Source organism: Sorex fumeus, unplaced genomic scaffold (assembly GCF_029834395.1).
Source record: "Sorex fumeus unplaced genomic scaffold, SorFum_2.1 ptg000063l, whole genome shotgun sequence".
Classification (NCBI taxonomy): Eukaryota; Metazoa; Chordata; class Mammalia; order Eulipotyphla; family Soricidae; genus Sorex; species Sorex fumeus.
Window position 1 is genome coordinate 35,936,737 of NW_026606120.1, and position 20,356 is coordinate 35,957,092.

General features: G+C 55.0%; 1 protein-coding gene across 1 annotated transcript in view; it reads left to right on the forward strand.

Annotated features, from left to right (window-relative positions):
* The window catches only part of SLC12A8 (solute carrier family 12 member 8), a 142,263-nt gene that overhangs the window by 64,832 nt on the left and 57,075 nt on the right, over positions 1-20,356 (forward strand). The window contains exon 7 of the mRNA XM_056126484.1: positions 13,883-13,996. Within this exon, the coding sequence (XP_055982459.1) occupies positions 13,883-13,996 (114 nt within the window). The remainder of the gene's footprint in view (positions 1-13,882; positions 13,997-20,356) is intronic.

Sequence of the window (20,356 nt, forward strand, 5' to 3'; positions counted from 1 at the left end):
GAGGGGGCTGGGTCAGGGAGGGGCCCTGGAAGTTTCCACAGGGCTGGACCACTGCCTCCCCCAATCCTCACCTGTCAGTGCCCTCATCTGCACAAGAGGTCCCTCCTGGAGCAGTGTTTGTGAGCCCTGGGCCGTGGCCGCTCCTGGCCACAGTGGAGAAAGGACACGGCTCTTTCAGTAGAAGGAAACCGCAGTCCCTCTCCCGGTCACCACCACTGTGGACCCGGGGCAGGACGGGTGCCCCCGTGGCACAGGCCGAAGAAGGCCAAAGAACTCTGCCGAGGGAGGGGTGAGGCGGGAAACCTCGTTTCCCCGACTTGAAGGAACCATTGTGCATTTTAAGATAATGTACCAAATTCTCAGGTGGACAAAATCATTCCATGAGCATCCATGAGGCATCAAATCCCAGGAGATCAAAATTTAAAAAAAAAAAACCGAACTCAAAAATCCTCAAATGAGGAAGAATCAATTAATAGGGATCCCTGAGAGCACTCTATCACGGGGAATCCAGACAGACGAGGGGCCGTCTGTGGGGAGTCGTGGCTGGCCCCAACCCCTGCGGGGCCTGAGCAGCCTTTACTCGCACCCACCATGCCCCTCTCAGGCCTGCTCGGGCACGCAGGGGCTTCCACTCTGCTCCGCCTAGACACTCTGCCTCATCGGAAAGTCAGTAAACACACAGCCCTCGTCTCAGTCAGTCTCCTCTTGGCCAGCCGTCTCAGTCCTTCATAAGTTTCTCTTATACCTGACCTAGGGCCTCTCGACCATTTCCATGTCACTGCACAGCCAGAAAATGATAATATTTGTGCAGTGCTCCAGGGCACAGGGAGAGCGGGCTCCAGTCTGGAGCTCTCCAGGGCAGCTGCAGGCCCCCTCCTCCCACTGTGTCTGCGGGGAGAGGAGGAGAGAGAGGAGGGGAGGAAAAAGAACATCCCTGGCAATATGTGTTGTGTTCAATGTGTGCTGGAGAAATTTAAGGTCACCTTATTTCTTTCTTGGGGGGGTGAGGGGCACCTCCCCAGCTGTGTTCAGGAAGCCCCTGGGCTTCTCCAAGCAATTCTTGTTCAGCCCCTCCAGAGGTTTAACGTGAGGGTACAAGGGAGCAATAGTGCTCAGCCTGTGAGATGCTGGGGTACCCAGCCCACCTGTGCTCAAGCCCACTCGGCACCCCGGAGATGCTCAGGACCACGTGGTGCTGAGAATCACACAGGACACTGTGGCAAGCATTTGCCTCGCCCGAGTCTCCCTATTGGCCCCGCACTTGAGTTTTTTTTAACTTAAAAAAACAGTGTAATATTGGTGTGGTGTCCTGACCAAAGTACTCTTGCTCTGTGGGTGCCATCAGCAGGTAAGGTCCCACACCTGGCTGTCCCAAGCATGGAGGCTTGGCACTTGTGACACTGAAACCACATAGCTCTCCATCTCCATGCCCCCTCAGAGGGCCTGGTGGCCCCGGGCCAGGCATCGTCTTCCAGTTGACTCTCTGCTTGGCAGTGGGCTGTCTAGGCCTGCGTGGATTGCCCTTTGGCTCCAGGAAGGTAACCTTCCTCACACAGTGGGCCAGTTTTCCCGCCATCCTCCAACACTTATGCCAAGCCCCGGCCCTGGTGTAGAGGATGGCAGCGGGGACCAGCAGAGACACAGCCCCTCGAGCGGCGCAGTGTGGCTTCACCCGGGGCCGGCCTACACCACACCACACTGGACATGGGCCCAGGGCACAGCCAGGATCTGTGTTTGGTTCTCTGTGACCTGGGCCCGGAGGGCTGCTACAGGGATGGGGCCTGGTTCCTCAGGTCCAGGCCCGACCTCAGGACCATGCTCCCCCGGCATTAATGGGGGTCACACCTATTTAAAAGACAGACGCCAGGGAACCCTTCAAAGGGTTGGAGCACAGCGTTGCATGTGGAGCCCCTGAGTCCTGTCCTGCTGGGAGGGGCCCCCAGCCCCAGCAGGGAGCTGAGAGTAGCCCCCACGCACCACTAGGTGAGACACAAATGGACAAAAGCCCAAATCATACACACACACACACACACACACACACACACACACACACACCACCACCACCACACCAAGTTCAGACTCTCGGAGTTTGAACTAGCGATGTGTATTTTTATTTTTTTTTGTGTGTGTGCTTTTTGGGTTACACCTGGCGATGCACAGGGGTTACTCCTGGCTCTGCACTCAGGAATTACCCCTGGCAGTGCTCAGGAGACCATATGGGATGCTGGGAATTGAACCTGGGTCGGCTGCGTGCAAGGCAAATGCCCTACCCGCTGTGCTATTGCTCCAGCCCCACGATGTGTATTTTGAACCAGCATAATGGTGATTCTTATGCACAGACAGATTTAGGGTTTGGTCACTTCGCTGAGGCTGGGGATAAACCCACTCAGAGGAGAGTGCTCGCCTTCCATGTGTGAGCCAGAGGGTCAGTCCCCAGAGTCACACAGTCCCCTAAGCACCGCCAGGAGTAGCTAGCCCCCCTGGCATCACACAGTGCCCTAAGCATGGAGCTAGTCCTTGTAGCTAGTGCCCTGGCCGCCATACCAACCCGAACAGAAACTAAAACTAAAGATAAAACACGGCTCCCACTGATCTGTAACTCCAAGGGGAGCCGGGAGAGTGCAGACACTGCTGCCGGGCGGGAAGAGGCCTGGACCGCACCATAGCCAACTGGCCCTTGCTGTCGCCACAGGTGAGACAGAAGCGCTCTCCCCCCCCAACCCCATCACAGCTTCCCTGAGGCACTCAGGGCCTGCAGGCAGGAGGCTTGTAGGCCCCTCCCCTCGGGTTTTTCTGAGACTTGGGTCACTTTTGCTCAGCATTGTGGGTTTCCTACCTAGCATGGATCTTCTAGAATAGTTTTTAATTTAGACTTCACGGGCCCCTGAAATTGCATGTAGACTCTTACATGAATAAGAACATTTTTCTGGGAAAGGGCCTAGGACTTCTGCCAGATTCTCAAAGCATCTTAGACCTTAGTGGGGGAATGATTTGACTAGAGGAATTTCTAAGGATTAGAAGGGGCAAGAAATATAAACAAAGACTCATTAAATATCCAACTCATCTTTTAGAAAGTATTTTGTATTTTTATTTGAAGCACATTGATTTATAATACTATTACTGATAGCGTTTCATGCTTACAATCTTCGTCTTATTTTTCAAGGCACTAATGATTTCTGAATTTTTGCTAAGCGAACAGAAATGGTGCTCTCCAGCATTCATCAAATTTTACTGTTTCCCCTCCCTCCCTCCCTCCCTCTCCTCCTCTCCCCCTCCCTCCCTCCCTTCCTCCCTCCTTCCTTCCTTCCTTCCTGAGGGATGGGGGGTGGGGGTGGGAGTGTGTATGTGTGTGTGTGTGTGTGTGTGTGTGTGTGTGTGTGTGTGTGGTGGTGGTGGCGACTAACACTTGCAAGGCAAGAGCCCCAGCCCTGGCCTCCACTTCATCCTTTCTCCTTTCAGGCCTGTCTCCAGGTTCTGCTCGGCTCCTTCCCCTCTCTTCTCCTCTGACCCCCCTTGCTCTCCATCCTCCATCCATTCCCTCCGTTTGTTGTCCTCTCACACACCGAAACAGGAAGCTGAGCACAATCTTTTATAGGTCCCACCTCTGTTTCATTTCGGTGGCTTTTCTTGGAATCCCCTGGTTGTGCATTTCTGGTTCTCTGGGAGGGGGAGAGTATCAGGCGCTGCCCGTCCTGAACCTCCTGGCCCAGGGGGGAGGCTCTCTGAGGCAGGCACTCATCTTTTGTTCTCATTTGGCTCTGCTGAAGAAAGAGTAACCGGCTGGAGCCCTCAGTTCCTGCACCCCCCACCCCCATTTTCCTCGGCTTTTACTTGCTTGTTCTGACATCAGGGCAGAGCAGAGAGCTTTCAGCTAACAGGGCTCAGGCCCAGGGCAGCGCTGGCAGTTCCCTCCTCTCAGGGCTGATGCCCCGTGACCTGAGGTCTCACTTGCTCTGGGCACTGTGCAGTGAGGGCATTTCCTCCTGCAGGGTAGTGCCTCCCTCCACCTTGCAGTCCACTGGATTTCCACAGAAGTGGAGTGAGCACTGAGGGCCGGGGCCCCTCCTCTGTCCCTGCACCTTGGGCTGCCTCACAGCGGTGGGAGGCTGTTTCCTGCTGTGGACCTGAGCTGCCCCCCTGCCCTGGGGTGGTGAAACGCTGAGTGCCGGCTACTTCCTGAAGTACGGCTACTTCAGGAAGGCTGGTAGAGGGTGGAAGGTACCAGGCGTATACGGCCGTGTGTCACAGCTGTCCCGTGAGGACTCAGGTCGTGACTCTCTGCATTGCCCCTCTTAGCCTGTAGGTCCCGGGGACCCTGCGTTATGCAGTTATCCTTGGGGTTGAGGCCCCTTCTGCTCAGCGGGCAGTGGCAGGAGAGGGCGGAACTGAGACCCTGTCGTTCTAGCCAGTTCTGGGGGGAGTGTGGCTGCCACTCGCCTTGGCCAGGCCACCAGAACTCCCGCCTTGCTGACAAACGTGTCGCCCGCAGGTGTGGGTTGCCAGTGTTCTCGACAGAACACCTCACGCCCAGCATCGTCCCAGGAGGGGGGCGCCAAAGGAGGAAGGAACCCACCCGTAACCCTGATGCACCTTGCTCTCTTGTCGAACGCTTGTTAAGGGCACCCAGGAAGACTGGGTCCCACAGAGGAGCCCTGGGGGCCCCGGGCACCATCTCTGGGAGATGGCAGGGCTGTGTGGTGCCTCCTCTCCCACAGTGCCCGACTTGGGGACCCAGCCAGGAGCTGCGGGGGAGGGCTGGGCGGCGGGCAGCAGGGCGAGCCTGTCATCCACGCCAGGTCCTCCTGACCCTGGGCTTTGCTAACCGTGTCCTCTGCCAGGGGACGCCCTTTGGCCTCTGTGAGCCTCGCGGGACATCAGGGTTCAGACAGGAGAGGGCTGGGGCACTCAGAAATGAAATTGCTTCCGTAATTTCTTCTATTGTTATGGTAAATAAACCCAGAACTTAAAATTCAGCATTTTTACTATTTCAAATGTGCCCGGCCCAACAGCACTCACTGAACCCCCCTGTGCCTGTTTTACACGTTTTATGTGAGAGTAACTGATCTGTGAGTGGAGAAATGCAGTAACTCCCCTTGGTGCCCTTGATATGTTGGAGGTTTGCCCGTGTGCTAACAGGTATCAATATCATATTGCCTTTTGTGGTTGATTTCCATTCCGGGGAGAAGTCACTTTTCGATCATCTATTGATAGGCCCTTGGATTGTCCCGATGGCTTGTTGGTTTTGGGCTCATCCAGCAGTGCTCAAGATGTACTCCTGGCTCTGGCTGAGAGGTCAATCACTTTCTGCTTGTGCTGGGGTTGGGGGGGGGGGCGTATGGGGTTCTGGGAACTAACCCTAGGCCAACGCCCTCCTAGCTGTACTGTCTCTCTGGGCCCACACGGGTTCTTGTGGGACTGCGTGGTGCCGGGTTCCTTCCTTCTCTGCCCTTAGTTTTCCCATCTGGGACGTAGATTCGAGGCTGATTAGCTGGCTGCCATGTGGTGCTAGCATCCACACGTTTCGTGATACGGAACCCTCTGCACTGGGGGCAGCTCTAGGCAGGGCTTGAATGGGGGTTGCTGCCCAGGGCTGCAGAGCTGAGGGCCTGGGAGTTTAGATTCTTTCAGCTTGTGCTGGGCAGGAGGCTGGCAGGAGGCTGCTGTGACCTGCTTTGGATCTCTGACCTCTCACCCACTTCTCTGCAGCCTGCCGGGAGACAGTGTCCAGGCAAGACGGGGGCCCGGGCAGTGACCCCTGGCTCAGCTGCTCGGGAGAGCCACCAGGGGCCTAGGATTATTGAGGTCTCCGGGGGGTTCTGCATCTTAGTCTAGTGGGAACTAGGAATCCCGAGGCAGGGACAGCCAGAAGGAGCAAGAGGGAGGCGGCCAGCCTGGGCGGGGACTTCCTGTGCCAACAGCTCCTCACCCTGGCGGAGAGCAGCCCCTCCCAGAAATGAGATAAGGCCTGCCGCTTCTCCCAGTGCCTCCGGGCTGACCCTCAGGCAACATGCTCCTTACCAAGCCCCGTGGGGCTTTTCACTGAGCCTTTGGGAAACTGGGGACACTGGCAGAGGGGCGTGGACACTTCTGGAGGGATTGTTGATGCTGGAACATTGTACACCTGAAATTAAGTCATAAAATGCTTCATGATTCACAGAGTCTTAATGAAAGAGAAAAAAAATGACCAAAACAAAACAAAAACCTAAGCCCCATCAGTAGGTGAGGATTCCTTAGCTATTAGAAATAGTTTTCGGTCAGGAAAAAGTTCATCCTCTTTTGTTCAGGAGGAAACTGGGACTCCCTAACATGGCAAGGGTTTGGCAAGTGCCTGTCGGTTACGGGAAGATTCCAGCTCCACCCTCCCAAATTACCCTGACACCCTTCGATTTGGGCTGTGCCCGGCCCTGGGGACTTCGTTTGGGCTGTTTCCCTGCAGCTTGTGGTCCTGGCTGGTGGAGGCCATCCCCAGGGCCGGGCCCCTCCAGACTGCCCTCTGCGTGTGCTCATGGGTGGGGTGGCAGAGAGTGCCCTGTTCACATCCTCCCCTCGGCCGGAGGAGGGACTGCTCAGGAGACTCCTGCTTCCTGCCCAGTGCTCTGAGGGGTGCCAGGAAGGGAGGGGACCCCATCCACTTTTAACTGCTTCCTTCATCTCCAGTTCCCATCTGTACACTGCAGACTCCTTCAGCCCACTCCATTCTAGTGCAGATGCCATCCCGCACTTCCCCTGTGTCACCAAGACTCCTCTGAGCCCAGTGGGTGGCCTGGCACACTGGACTTCAGATGCGGAGGGCTGGTCCACTCTCAGCTCGCTGGGTCTTTCAAGTTGATTTCCATCTCTGAGCCCTGTTTCCTTCGGTGTTCCAGTGGTCCAGTTCTTGGAGCTCCCTGCCTTGCTGGCATGAGCCTTGAACTCTGTCCCTGGGCACTACCTGGCATGAGTTGAGCCTACCGGAACCATGACGAAAGTATGTGATCACGTCAATGTAGATAGAAAAGGTGCTTTATGGGCAGCGGGACAGCTGAGGGAGGATGGCCTGGAGGACCGCTCAGGGCCAGGGCCAGGGGTCTGGTTCCAGCCCAACAGCCGCAGAGTGACTAACAGCTTATGCATATTCTAGTCGTTTTACTGGAAATTCGTATATATTCACGAAGCAGAACAGCACGACACAAAGAACTTCTATTGCATGTGCAGAAAATGGCAGAGACGGGGTGTCTTTCCCTAGAGTGACGAGGGGCCGAGCAGCCACGTGGGCTCAGCTGCACAGCCTCATGGCCTGGATCCTTACTAGAACAAGCGTGTTCTCAGGGTCCTGCTTTGGGCCAGCCAGAGCCATGGGGCAGTGGGACAGCGTCCCGTCCACATTGCAGCTTCAGGCCTGTTTGTTTTAGCTTTTCCTAACCCCAGACTTCTAAATTTCCACGGTAAAGAGAAGAGACACAGTTTTGACACGCTCTGGAGCCAAATATGCATCTCCACAGCACTGAACCATGGGTGAGGGTCTCACCACCAAATGCATTCAACTTCCGGCATGGCCCAGCCATGGGGAAGAAGGCTGGAGGGAAGGGGCAGAGAGTGAGGGTCTGGGCCTGCTCACTCATTCCTGGTGTGTGGGGGGCACCCGTCACCACCCTCTCATTACCTCGTGGCATGGCTTGTAATTCCTCAAGGCTTTGTTGACACCCATCGTGCCCTGTGCTGGCGAGCGTGTCCACATCGTGTGGACCCCATGGAGAAAGGCAGACTCACGGTTCTGGAAATTCGAAGTCAGGGATTCCACATCGCCCTTGGAGATCACCAGGGCTGTTTCAACTTCCAGCTGGGCAGCTGTTGGCAGTGGAGGGACTCCTGAGGCAAGGGGCCTGGTTTGGCAGTGTGTGGGGGTGGTGAGTGTGCCTGCACCCCCCTGGGAGGGACCTCAGGGCAACACAGCACAGAGTCGGGAGCAATCTGATCTGGGCCACCTGGGTCTGCGTTAGAAATACAGAGACTAGGGTCATTTCAGATTAGTAGCACTGTAGCACTGCCCTCCCGTTCTTGTTCATTGATTTGCTCGAGTGGGCACCAGTAACGTCTCCATTGTGAGACTCATTGTTACTGTTTTTGGCATATTGAATACGCCATGGGAGCTTGCTAGGCTCTGCCATGTGGGCAGGATACTCTCGGTAGCTTGCCGGGCTCTCGGAGAGGGACGGAGGAATCGAACCTGGGCCGGTTGCGTGCAAGGCACCCTACCACTGTGCTATTGCTCCAGCCCCATTCCAGATTAAAAAGACCAGAAATTTCTTTTTCCTTTATTTTTTTGCGGGGGGTGGGGGAGGCGGTGGTACATACCCAGGCCTTCTCAGGCTGACTCCTGGCTCTGTACTCAGGGATCACTCCTGGTGAGGCTGAGAGGACCATGTGTGGTGCTGGGGATTAAGTCTGGCTCAGCCACATGCAAGGCCCGGCTCCATCCTCTGCCTCTGTCTCTGCCAGTGTCTTTGTCTCTTGCCAGTGCCTCTGTCTCTGCCTCTGTCTCTGCCAGTGTCTCTGCCTCTGTTTCTGCCAGTGTCTCTGTCTCTGTCTCTGCCACTGTCTCTGTCTGTTTCTGTCTCTGTCTATATCTGTCTCTCTATGTCTCCTCTGTCTCTGTCTGTCTTTGTCTCTCTGTCTCTATCTGTCTCTGTCTGTCTCTGCCGCTCTCTTCAGGTGGCCCAGGTCATGTGGTTACAGTGGCTCTCCTGGTTTGGTTTGGGTGTAGGAAGGCCGTGGCACTCCACTACCATGTGCCCGAGTCCTCCCTACTGTCTCATGCCCTCTCGAGTCTGCGATGACCTTGGGTCACAGACCTTCTCCTGAGGACCGAGCTGCTGAGGAGCGCAGGGCCGCCCTACTCCTCTGGAGGGTCTCCCTCCGCTCCACAGAGTTTGGGGCCACGTGCCACGCCAGGGAGACCAGCCTCAGGCCCCTAATCCTGGTCTCTGAGTTCATTTGAGGGTGCAGCCCTCTTCCTCAGGAGCAGGCTGGGGCCTGGACACTCCTCACTGCCACTCACTGACCCCCAAGCAGCAGCTGCCACCTGCCAGGCTGTGACTGTGCTCACACGCACGGGGCCCAGAGTGGTCGGGGAGTCGTGGAGGCGTGTGTGTGTGTGTGTGTGTGTGTGTGTGTATGCATGTGTGCGCGCATGCGTGTGTGTTTGTGTGCTCATGCGTGTGTGTGCGTGCATGTGTGTGTGTCTGTGAGTGTATGTGTGTATGTGTCATGTGTGCGTGTGTGTGCATGTGTGTGTGTGTGCCTGTGAGTGTATGTATGTGCACCTTCTGGATTCCAAGCCAATGTGTCTCCCCCCACCCAGCCCCAGTAGGGCAGATGCTTGGCTCCCAGTGCACCCCCCCTGCACTTCCTCCTTCAGGGGTCCTGCGCCCCCCGCCCTGCCCCATGCTTCGGGCGTGCCTTCCCAGAAGTTGGCCTCTCCTTTCCTCCTGCCTGTGAGGGGAGCTGCTCTTCCTGCATCCCAGCGACCCACCCCACTTCCTCCTCTGTCTATTCCTGGCCCCAGCCGCTCCCATTGTCGTTCCCAGGAAAGGGCGTCTGCGGGTGGGGGCCGTGGAGAAGAAAGCCAGTGCCGGAAGCCCTTCCCGCCGGGCTCACCCCAGGCTCAGTCAGGCTGCTGGGCAGAGGGCGCCGGCCACCCCGCAACCGCTCTTGCTCACCCTGTGGCCTGTACCCACAAGGTGCATGGAAGCTTGTGTCCCTCTACAGGCCCCGGACAGAAGCCCACTCTAAGCCTCGGCTCTGCTTCGTTTTGGCTGCTGCTCCCCATAGCTCCCTTTCGGTCCACAGACGCAAAACTCACTGTGTGACTGTCCTCTCCCACTCCCACCCTCCTGGCAGCTCCCAGGCTGCCCAGTAGAGAGGTCACTCAGGGTGAGGGAGAAGATGGAATTTGCGCCGTCCATCCAGGCCCTCAGAGTATGGCCCCTCGGCCCTCGGCGCCTCACTCACCCCCACAGTGGAGGCAGAGCAGGACACAGTTGGTGGGCATGAGCGGGAGGTGGAGGGGGTGGCGAGCTGGGCCTGGGGCCCCAGGAGGAGGCGGATGGAGGCAGGCAGTTCTCAGCCGGTGTCTGGACAGGGTCCTGCTCCTCTGGACCTGGACCCGGAAGCGCTCCTCGCCGCACCCTGTGTTCTGCAGGCTCCAGTGTCCTGGGGTCGTGTCCCTGCTCCTGCAGAGATGCCTCCCCCATCTGCAGGCCCGCAGTGTGGGTCCTGGGGCACCTAGGCCCTGTCAGGGACAGACTCTCCAGGCAGGGTGCGGTGGTGCTGGGGTGCAGAGGTGGGTGCCAGGGAAAGGCGCGGTGCCCCAGCAAGGCCCCTCTGGTCTGGGACCCTCGGCGGCAAGCAGAACATGGTGTCTGTGGGCAGAGGGAGCTCACCCTGGCATCCCAGCAGGATGTGTGGGGAGGGAGGAGACCCTCTGTTCGTGTCAGAGGGCAGCCACTGGGACCCCCTGGGAGAGGAGGGTGGGCGGCCACTCTCTCCCCTTGTCCTGAGCCTGCCCGGCTGGCCTCCACCTGCACCGGCCCGGTAAGCCCGCGCCAGGCAGGAGCAGCAGTGCCCAATGTGGGTGCCCGCTCTGAGCCAGGGCTGCTGGCTGCTGGGACCAGGCATCTGGGGGGTGGTCAGGCCTCTGCAAGTGGGTGGGAGCGGGGGAGGGCAGAGGAGAGGAGGCCGCCTGTGCCTCGGGCAGGGCACCTGTAAGGGGGCACCCAGGGCGCCCCTGCTTGAGTAGGTGTGGTCAGGAGGCTCCAGATGGCCCTCTGTGTGGCCACGGGCTGTGCCCGGAGGGGCCCTACCTGGTTCAGGCTTGTCTCCTTTGTGCCCCCTCCCCGCCCCCTCCCACCCTTCTGTTGGTCTTTTAAAAATTTTCTTCATCTTGTGCTTTTCACACAAACTATTTGAATCGTTTGAGAAGTACAATGACTAAAAATGGAAAAAAAAATTATAGCACAGCGGGTAGGGCATTCGCCTTACAAGCGGCCAACATGGCCGACCCGAGTTCGATTCCTCCGCCCCTCTCGGAGAGCCCGGCAAGCTACCGAGAGTATTCGATATGCCAGACACAGTAACAACAAAGTCTCCAATGGAGACGTTACTGGGCCCGCTCGAGCAAAAGATTTCCTTCTAGAAAAACTGCTGGAGGAGGTGGGCTTTCCCTCCATAGGCTGTTTTTATTTTGTGCTTCTATAAGATATTGTTTTGGAGAAAGTCTATTATTTTCATCAAAGACAAGAGGAAAATTGGTGAAAAGGAAAGAAGAAAGAAGTCACCCATAATTGCAATATGCGTACAACTCAGTGTTTGGCTTTGTCCCTCTGGCCCTCTTTCATGTATGGATTGAAACCTACCTTTGGTATGTACCCTCTAAATGACACACAGGTTTCTTAGCAAGTCCTATCTATAACATGGGCAGTTTTCAGTGATTGTCTTTTGTTTTAACACACACACACACACACACACACACACACACACACACACAGTATGTAGCACTGTAGCACTGTCCTCCCGTTGAGAGGAATTGAACCCAGGTTGGCCACGTGCAAAGCAAATGCCCTACCTGCTATGCTATCGCTCCGGCCCCACATAGTATCTATGTTTATATATATATATATATTTTTTTTTTTTCGCAGCCCCCCTGGTTCACAGTGTTGTCTGTGAAATGACTTCATGCATACACCACCCCAACACCACACCCCCACTAGAGCATCCACTCTCTGACCGTCCTTTACAAAATTGCTTTCTAAGATTCTAAGGCCAACCTGAGTTTGATCCCCACCCCGCTTGCTGCCAAGCGGCCCAAATGAAAGCACTTTCTAAGAGTGTAAAGTACTCCAGCCCCCCAGTGCCAGGCCTTCCCGTGTTCCATTGTGCATTCTTAGAAGCAAAGCACGGAGCCACACCTTTGCCCATAAATGTTCTTTTCAAAGAAAAAAATAGTTTCTGGAGAAAGACCCAGACAGGCCTTGGGCGGAGGCGGAGGCGCGGGCCGGCAGCCTGGGGCGGGCGCTGCTGTGAGGGGGCAGTGACTCACTCCCAGCCGGAGGTGCCTCTCGGTGGGATGGAGGGATGGAAACTTCCCCATGACTCACCCACAGGACCTTATGTCCCTCTGACCCTTTCGGCTGACCAGGAAGAGGCCCCTCAGGCCTTGCAGCTGATCTGCACCCCGCCTGGGCAGAGCTGTGGGCAGGCACTTATGTCCTGCCCAGTGGCCCAGCTGTGCCCAGGTGTGTGCAGCCCCTGCCTCAGTCCTGCTTCAGTGGGCTGGGCCCGCAGAGACACGAATGCCTATCGCTGTGAGGCTGGCTGGACCAGGACCAGCTGCCTGCCACCAAACCACCCCGAAATGTTGCATCCTGTTGGCGACTTAATATCCCAGCAGAGTCTGTGTTCCAGCGAAAGAAAGTCATTACACGGGCTTCAGTCCCAGCAGGCTCCCATGGGTCCCTGGGCTTCACTGGACTTTCATTCTGTTATTTTTTTCACAGCATATTTTTCCTCTGAAGTGATAAGTTTTGGAAGCTGTGAGACAGACGTGCTGGCAGTAGAACTGGACTCGGGAGCAGGCTGGGTGGGGCGGGGCGGGAGGTGGAAGACCACGCCAGAGACCCTGACCCAAAGCCCCAGAGGCATGCCAACCCACCCTCGGAGATGAGCTTCCAGAGCTGGCCCAGAGCCTGGGAGTTCCCCGAGCCCGAGAACGTTGCTTTGTCGGCCCCCAGGAATCCTGCTGGGTCCCTTAGGTGCTGTTCAAAGTGACCTCCTGTGACAGAGAAGCCAAGGGCCTGAAGCTTCGTCAGGTGTTTGGCCCAGGCACCAAGTGTTTGATGTGCTTTGAGGAAATCAGTTCTGAGCTGTTCTTGCTGCCAAGTGGCCTGTGAACAAACCAGCTGAGCGTGGCAGAGAGATGTAGGAAGCGATTCTCCTCGGGGCCAGAGTGGAGGCCTGCTTGGGCGCGGACCGCGGAGCTGGCTAGAGGCCCTTAAGACTGGATTTCTCGCCACGTGTCTAGGCTGGGACCCTCTGTGTGGGCGTGACGAGAAGGGTTGGGGGCTAGGGAGCAGGATGGGAGCCTAGGGCAGCGCCACTGTCATGCTGAAGGCTGGAGACAGGCGCTCTGGAGGGGCAGGGCTACTCCAGGTCCTGGGAGGGTCGTCCGGGTGCCGGGGAGGAGGAAGTGGGGCGGTTGCCTGGCTGTGCAGAGCATCAGTGACCATCTGAAGAAGCTTCAGCTTTACTCTCTAGCTAAGGGAAGGTGTTTGTACGGGGAAGCAACCAATTTTGTCAATAAAAGAAAATTTATAAATGCATGCTCACTGAAGGTTTCAGCATGGTGGGTCTACAAGGAAACAAAAGGAGGGGCCGGGACGCCTGTCTTCTCAAAGGGAAGTTTTGTTCTTTATTGCATCTACTTCTATCTGTACTTGGGAAGGGAAATCTGTCTGTCTGTCTCTCTGTTTCTGTTTCTGTCTCTGTCTCTGTCTCTGTCTCTGTCTCTGTCTCTCTCTCTCTCTCTCTCTCTCTCACACACACACAGACATATACACACCCCCTTTAATATTTGGAGTTCGTAACACAGGACTGTAATCTAGCCCAGGGATTTCGTGCATATGTCCTGTCCCCCGAGTGTGGCCCCACACACCGCAGATTCCGGATGCAGTTGATTCTGAACCCATGGGTGGTCCAGTGCGTCCAGACATCTACTGTTGGACAGTTGTCATGTACCGCACGTCCAACTGCACAGCCCTGTGGGGGCGTGCCTCAGTGAAGAAGCAGAGCTTGGGGGGTGGGTCTGTGGTCACCACCTGACTCACTCTGCTCTCCTTGTGTTTTCCAGGGCATGGCTTCGTCGGCTACTCCCCGGAGCTGCTGTGGAACAACACCCTGCCCCACTACAGCCCTGGGGAGTCTTTCTTCACTGTCTTTGGCGTGTTCTTCCCTGCAGCCACAGGTACTCCCCTCCCTGCCCAGTGCCCAGTGCTGTGGACTGTGTGGGGCCAGGGGTCTCTCTGGCCTCACTGGTGACCTTTGGCTCTGTCTAGAGGACTGTCTGCTGCTGCCAACTCGGCCAGACCCTCCTCACTCTCTCTATTGGAATGCTGACACTCTTTTATTGAAGGCGAATATTAACGTGTGTGTGTGTGTGTGTGAGAGAGAGAGAGAGAGACAGAGACAGAGACAGAGACAGAGACACAGAGAGGGAGGGAGAGACAGAGAGACAGAGACAGAGAGACACAGAGAGGGAGGGAGAGACAGAGAGACAGAGACAGAGAGACACAGAGAGGGAGGGAGAGACAGAGAGACAGAGACAGAGAGACACAGAGAGGGAGGGAGAGACAGAGAGAAGGGGGGGGAGAGAGAGAGACAGACAGACAGATATTTCCCTCTGTCCAAGTACAAACTGAAATTGCAATGTTGACACATTTCCCTCTGGGCTGGGCAGGACCAGTTGTCATTTCCCCCGTCTTGTGGCCTCAGCGTGGAAACTTCCCTCGGTTCCACAGCTCCTGGGAGCCTCCTGCATGAGAGAATGAGAGACCCCCCACTATCTTCTCTGACTGGAGCAGGCGGGATACGGTTCTACTGGCAGTGACTGGGGTCGCTCCACCCCCCACTTTCCCTTGTAGGTCCCAAAGCCTTTACACTATCCAGGGACCAGGCTTATCTCCGGACTCTGGCTCACGTAGTTTTTCTCTCTTGACCGAAGCAATTCGGAGGCCCTGGAATGTGTGTCTTTTCCCGCTTTGTCCTGCCTTTCCTGCGGTGGTCATTTCATGTCTACCTTCTCCCCGGACAGAATAGGGGAAGACAAGAGATGCACCAGTATGGTAAACGTCTTATGTACTTATGTATGTCTGTGTCACTTATTATTTATGGCTTGGGGGCCACGTCCACTGCTGTTCAGGCCTAGTTGGCCTGTGCTCAGGGATCACTCCTGCTGAGTCTCATGTACTCACATATCCGGTGCAGGGGAATCAACTTGGGTCTGTCTCATGCAAGGCAGGATCCTAAAACTCTGGGCTATCTCTCTGGCCCCTAGAATGTATGTCAGGCATTTTATATTTATTTTTAAAATTTAATTTAATTAAATCTCACCCTGGAGCATTGAGCCCTTGTCAAACATACTGAGAGAGTGTCCATACCAGACATTGGAAAGGGTGCGGGGGAACACATCTGCACTGCTGGTGGAACTGAACATTATTCCTCCGTTTTTCAAAAGAAGTTTAGTAGTTTTTTAAAATCTTTAATTTTAACATTATTTGGGGGACTTGTCACTCCCAGCGGTGCCCTGGGCATCCTCCTGGCTCTGTGCTCAGGGGTCACTCTTGGCAGGGCCCAGTGGGCCATACATGGTGCTGGATCAAGCTGAGCCAGCCGTGTGCAAGGCCTCACATGTGGAATCTCTCTGGCCCAATGATTTATTTTTTAATTTTTTTCTTAAGTTCCCTCCTCTTGGTGCACCTGTTTGTCATGGATGCTGTGGTTGGGGCCAGATGCGGTAGGCTTGCCCGCGTGTGCCTCTTAGGTCCAGGGCTGGCCCGGTGCTCAGGGCCAGGTGTGCTGGGGTGCTCCCTCAGCGGAGGCCGTGCTTCCTGCTTGGCTTGTGCATCCTCCCCAGAGGTTGCGTGTACACACCTGACTGCCCTGCACCTGAACAGGTCAGAGACAGCAGAGCTGCTGGTGGTCCTCAATGCACGGGATGCCAGAGACTTGGGCGGTGGGCAAATGCCTGTTGGCATGTGCGCTACACCTCGTGCTCAAGGCCACTCTGATGATTTAAAACACTATGCATATACCAAATTATCCACTACAGAGAAGCGAAACCACGTGTCCCTGTAAAAGTTGTTCCTAAACCTTCAAAACAGATAAATTTGGGGTCGCCCCCACCTTTTCATCAGTAAATGGATGTGTAAATGCATTATGCTGTAGCCATTCAGTACAAAAACACTCAAAGTAATGGAAAAGAACAGTTGACATACACATCTCGAAGTGAAGATCACTGTGCAGACTGAAAAAGGTCTTTGAAAAGATAAAACAACATACAACTTCATTTGAACACAGTTGTAGAAACGCAGCAGCCAGGAACAGGGAGGGGGCAGGAGGGGCTTCACACACCTCAGGGTAGAGAGATGCATTGTTTTGGGCCTGGCAAGGCTCAGGGGCCTGCTCAGATGCTCGGCCCCACCCCGACTGCTGCAGGATGGCCCTCCCACCCCATGGCAGCTCTGCATCTCTGGTCTTCCTCGTCTCCCTGGAGCTCCTGACGCCTCCCAGCCCCAGCCTGCTCTGCTCCTGCTGTTCCTTGGAAATCCCAGCCCAGCTCCCTGCTGAAATGCCCACCGGCCCGCATCAGTGACCCCCATGCTGCTCTGTTCGGTCGCAGTTTTCTTTTCCTGGTTTACTGGCCATCTCGGCCACATTCTGCTTTCACCTGTCTCTTCCTTTTTTACGGGAGCTGGGGGCTACACTGGCGGTGCTCAGGGTTTACTCCTGACAGGGTGCTCAGGGGAATGTGCAGTGCCGTGGACAGACCCTGGCCTCCAGCACGCGGAGCCCCCGCCCTGCCCGCCTCCCCTTCCCGCCATTCATGAGCTGTGCGCACCTGTCCCCTTCCAGTCTCTGACTCAGCCTCGCAGGTGTGTCGGCTTCTGCCTGTTCCACACACGGGGATTCTCCAGGAGATTCTAGACAACTCTGTCCTTCCTCCTCAGGCTTCCCCGGGACCTCAACCCTGCCCTTCTCCAGGGGCCACCCGCAGAGCTGACTGCCCCTCAGAGCTTTGTTCTGTGTTCCAGTAGCTTCCATGGCATTTGCTCTTGGGTATCTCAGGTGTGCTGGGAGCCCCACCGCTCGCTTCCCTCAGCCAGTCTCCTCCCCGTCAGGGAGCCATGCGTGCTTGTGTCCATGGTGCTCATGTCCGTGGCCGAGTCCAGGACCCTCCATTGCTCTTCCCAGCACCCCCAGGCTGGTTAGCGCTCCCCGCAGAGGACAGAGCGATCATTGCCGTTTCTTGTCTTGTCTGCCTCTGGCCACTCTGGCCCACGCTTCATTTCCTGCGACCACCCCAGCAGCTGACTGCCCTTCCCACCCGCCTCCTATAATGCTTGGCCTGGTGTGAGCCTGGAGCTTTGTGGTACCACTGCGAGCCTGGTCCAAACCCAGAGGTGCCGGGGGTCCCTGCCAAGTCAGCTGGGTGTGCAGAGCCCCACCCCTTCTCCTGTTTGCACACCCTGCAGATCCCTGCTTGCTCCTCTGGACGGATGGGGTGTCCCAAGATCGGGGTCCTCCAGGCCACCCTCCACATGCACTGACCAGGCCTGACAGCTGGTCCTCAGCCGGTTGCAGTCCAGAGGCCACGGCAGTGCCAGACCAGCACGCGGTTCAGCTTGCTGCGAGCTTTGCCTCTGAGAGCCGCACGCTCTGCAAGGGCGGAGTTGCCCTTGTCCTTCGAATCAGATTGTTACCCAAGGCTGTTATTAGCTGAGCTTTGCTTTCTGTGGTTTAAATGACGCATGTTTTGTTTTGTTACATTCCATATAAGATTCTAAGTTGAATAAGTTGTCTACATAGATGACTTCCTCCTCCTCCTCTTCCTTTTCCTCCTCCTCCTCCTCCTCCTCCTTCTTTTCTTCTTCTTCTTCTTCTTCTTCTTCTTCTTCTTCTTCTTCTTCTTCTTCTTCTTCTTCTTCTTCTTCCTCTTCCTTCTTCTTCTTCTTCTTCTTCTTCTTCTTCTTCTTCTTCTTCTTCTTCCTCCTCTTCCTTCTTCTTCTTCTTCTTCTTCTTCTTCTTCTTCCTCTTCTTCTTCTTCTTCCTCTTCCTCCTCCTCCCCTCCTCCTCCTCCTCTTCTTCCTCCTCCCCTCCTCCTCTTCTTTCTTCTTCTTCTTCTTCTTCTTCTTCTTCTTCTTCTTCTTCTTCTTCTTCTTCTTCTTCTTCTTCTTCTTCTTCCTCCTCCTCCTCCTCTTCCTCCTCCTCCCCTCCTCCTCCTCCTCCTCTTCTTCCTTCTTCTTCTTCTTCTTCTTCTTCTTCTTCTTCTTCTTCTTCTTCTTCTTCTTCTTCTTCTTCTCTTCCTCCTCCTCCTCCTCCTCCTCCCCTCCTCCTCTTCTTTCTTCTTCTTCTTCTTCTTCTTCTTCTTCTTCTTCTTCTTCTTCTTCTTCTTCTTCTTCTTCCTCCTCCTCCTCCTCTTCCTCCTCCTCCCCTCCTCCTCCTCCTCCTCTTCTTCCTTCTTCTTCTTCTTCTTCTTCTTCTTCTTCTCCTTCTTCTTCTTCTTCTTCTTCTTCTTCTTCTTCTTCTTCTTCTTCTTCTTCTTCTTCTTCTTCTTCTTCTTCTTCTCTTCCTCCTCCTCCTCCTCCTCCCCTCCTCTTCCTCCTCCTCCTCCTCCTCCTCTCCTCCTTCTCCTCCTCCTCCTCCTCCTCATTCTCCTCCTCTCCCTCTCCTCCTATTCTTCACCAGAGTGTGCTCAGGTCTTACTCTTGGCAATGCTAAGGGGAACCATATGTCACACTGGGGATCAAGCCCAGGTCAGCTACATGCAAGGCAAGTGCCTTATGCACTGTACTATCTCTCTTTGACCCATACACATGCTTTAATTTTTTTAAATTAAAATTGAATGAAAAAATTATTGTGAAATTACAAAGTCATTCACAGTGTTTCAGCACCAATCCCTTTACTACTGCTTCCCTCCACCAGTGCCGACTTGCCTTTCTCCCACCAGTCTGCCTCTACGAGAGGCACTTTTTGAGATCTACTGGATTTTGCGCTGTGATGTGCGGTATGTCACTGATAGGGTTTTGTCCCTAATACCTCACCACCTTTCAGCACCACCATCTCTCCTGGTCAAACACTCCCCCACCTTAGTTACTGCCTCTGCCAGTGTCATGGTTCTTACTGACTATAAAGAACTTCTGTTCTTTATTTCCGTTGTCTGGGCGTCTGCTATTCCCTACCGTGTTTCCTGTTACCCTGAATGTGAGAGATCATTCCGTGTCACTAGCCCTTCCTCTGACACTCCCCAGATCCCTCCACGTTACAGCAGATTTCATAACTTTATCTTTTCTTTTTTTTTATTTTTATTTTTTTATGTAGGAGTACTGCTATTTATTCAGCCACTGATTAGGCTGATTGAATTGTGCATGAACTCCACCTTACCTTTTTTTCCCATTTTTTATAATTTTTATTATTGAATCACCGTGAGAGCAGTAACAAAGCTTTCGGGTTTAAGTCTCGGTCATACAATGAAACACCCGTACCTTTGCCAATGTCCACTATCCACCACCAAAATCCCCAGTATACCCCCATCCCACACCCCCCCCCACCTGTGGGGCAGATGATTTCCAAATTAATCTCTCTATACTGTGATTACACTCAACATTTCGACACCACATCCACCATAATTATTTGGGATTTTACCCCAACACTCACATCTGCCAAAAAGGCAACAGTAGACAATTTGTTTTCTATTACTGGTTATGAATAACATATGATGCCACATGGCTGCAGTAGTGGCTATGCTATTTTGAAATTCCAAAATTTCAACAATTAAATCTGGAGGGATTTCTTGCTAGGTTCCGAGATTTGTTCCTGAGTCTCTGGGATCATGGCCATTAAGCAGCTTGATCAGGAGCCAGAGAGGATGTTCGTGGGCAGTGACTTGCGGTCTCATTGGGATGGGAAGGAAAGGGCCAGCTCCACCCCCATCCGATGAGGTCCCGCAGATCTTGTCACTGAGGGCACAAACCTGACTGTCCAATGGCCTCTGGCAGATGGCGGCCACCAAGCCGCCAAGGGGGAGCAGGTGGAGGGACAGCACCTTTTCCCCACTGGGGTGGCCTGGTGACAGCAACCTACTGCGTGGTCCGGATGCATTTTTGCCAAAAGCTGCTGGGTTTCAAGATTTGTTTCTAAGTCTCTAGGATCATGGCCGTTAAGCAGCTTGATCAGGAGCCAGCGAGGCCATTTGTGGGTGGCGACTCGAGGTCTCATTGGGATGGGGAGGAAAGGGCCTGCTTCACCACCATCCCGTGAGGCTTACCACTGAGGGCCCAAACCTGACTATCCAGTGGCCTCTGGAGGATGGCGGCCACTGGGCCACCAGGAGGAACAGGCCAAGGCACAAAACCCATTCCCACCTGAAGTGGCCCAGCGCCAGTAACCTACTGCAGGGACCAGACGCATTTCTGCCAAAAGCTGTTGGGTTTTGAGATTTGTTTCTGAGTCTCTGAGATGATGGCCGTTAAGTAGCTTGATCTGGAGCCGGAGAGGCCATTTGTGGGCGGCGACTCGGGGTCTCGTTGGGATGGGGAGGAAAGGGCTG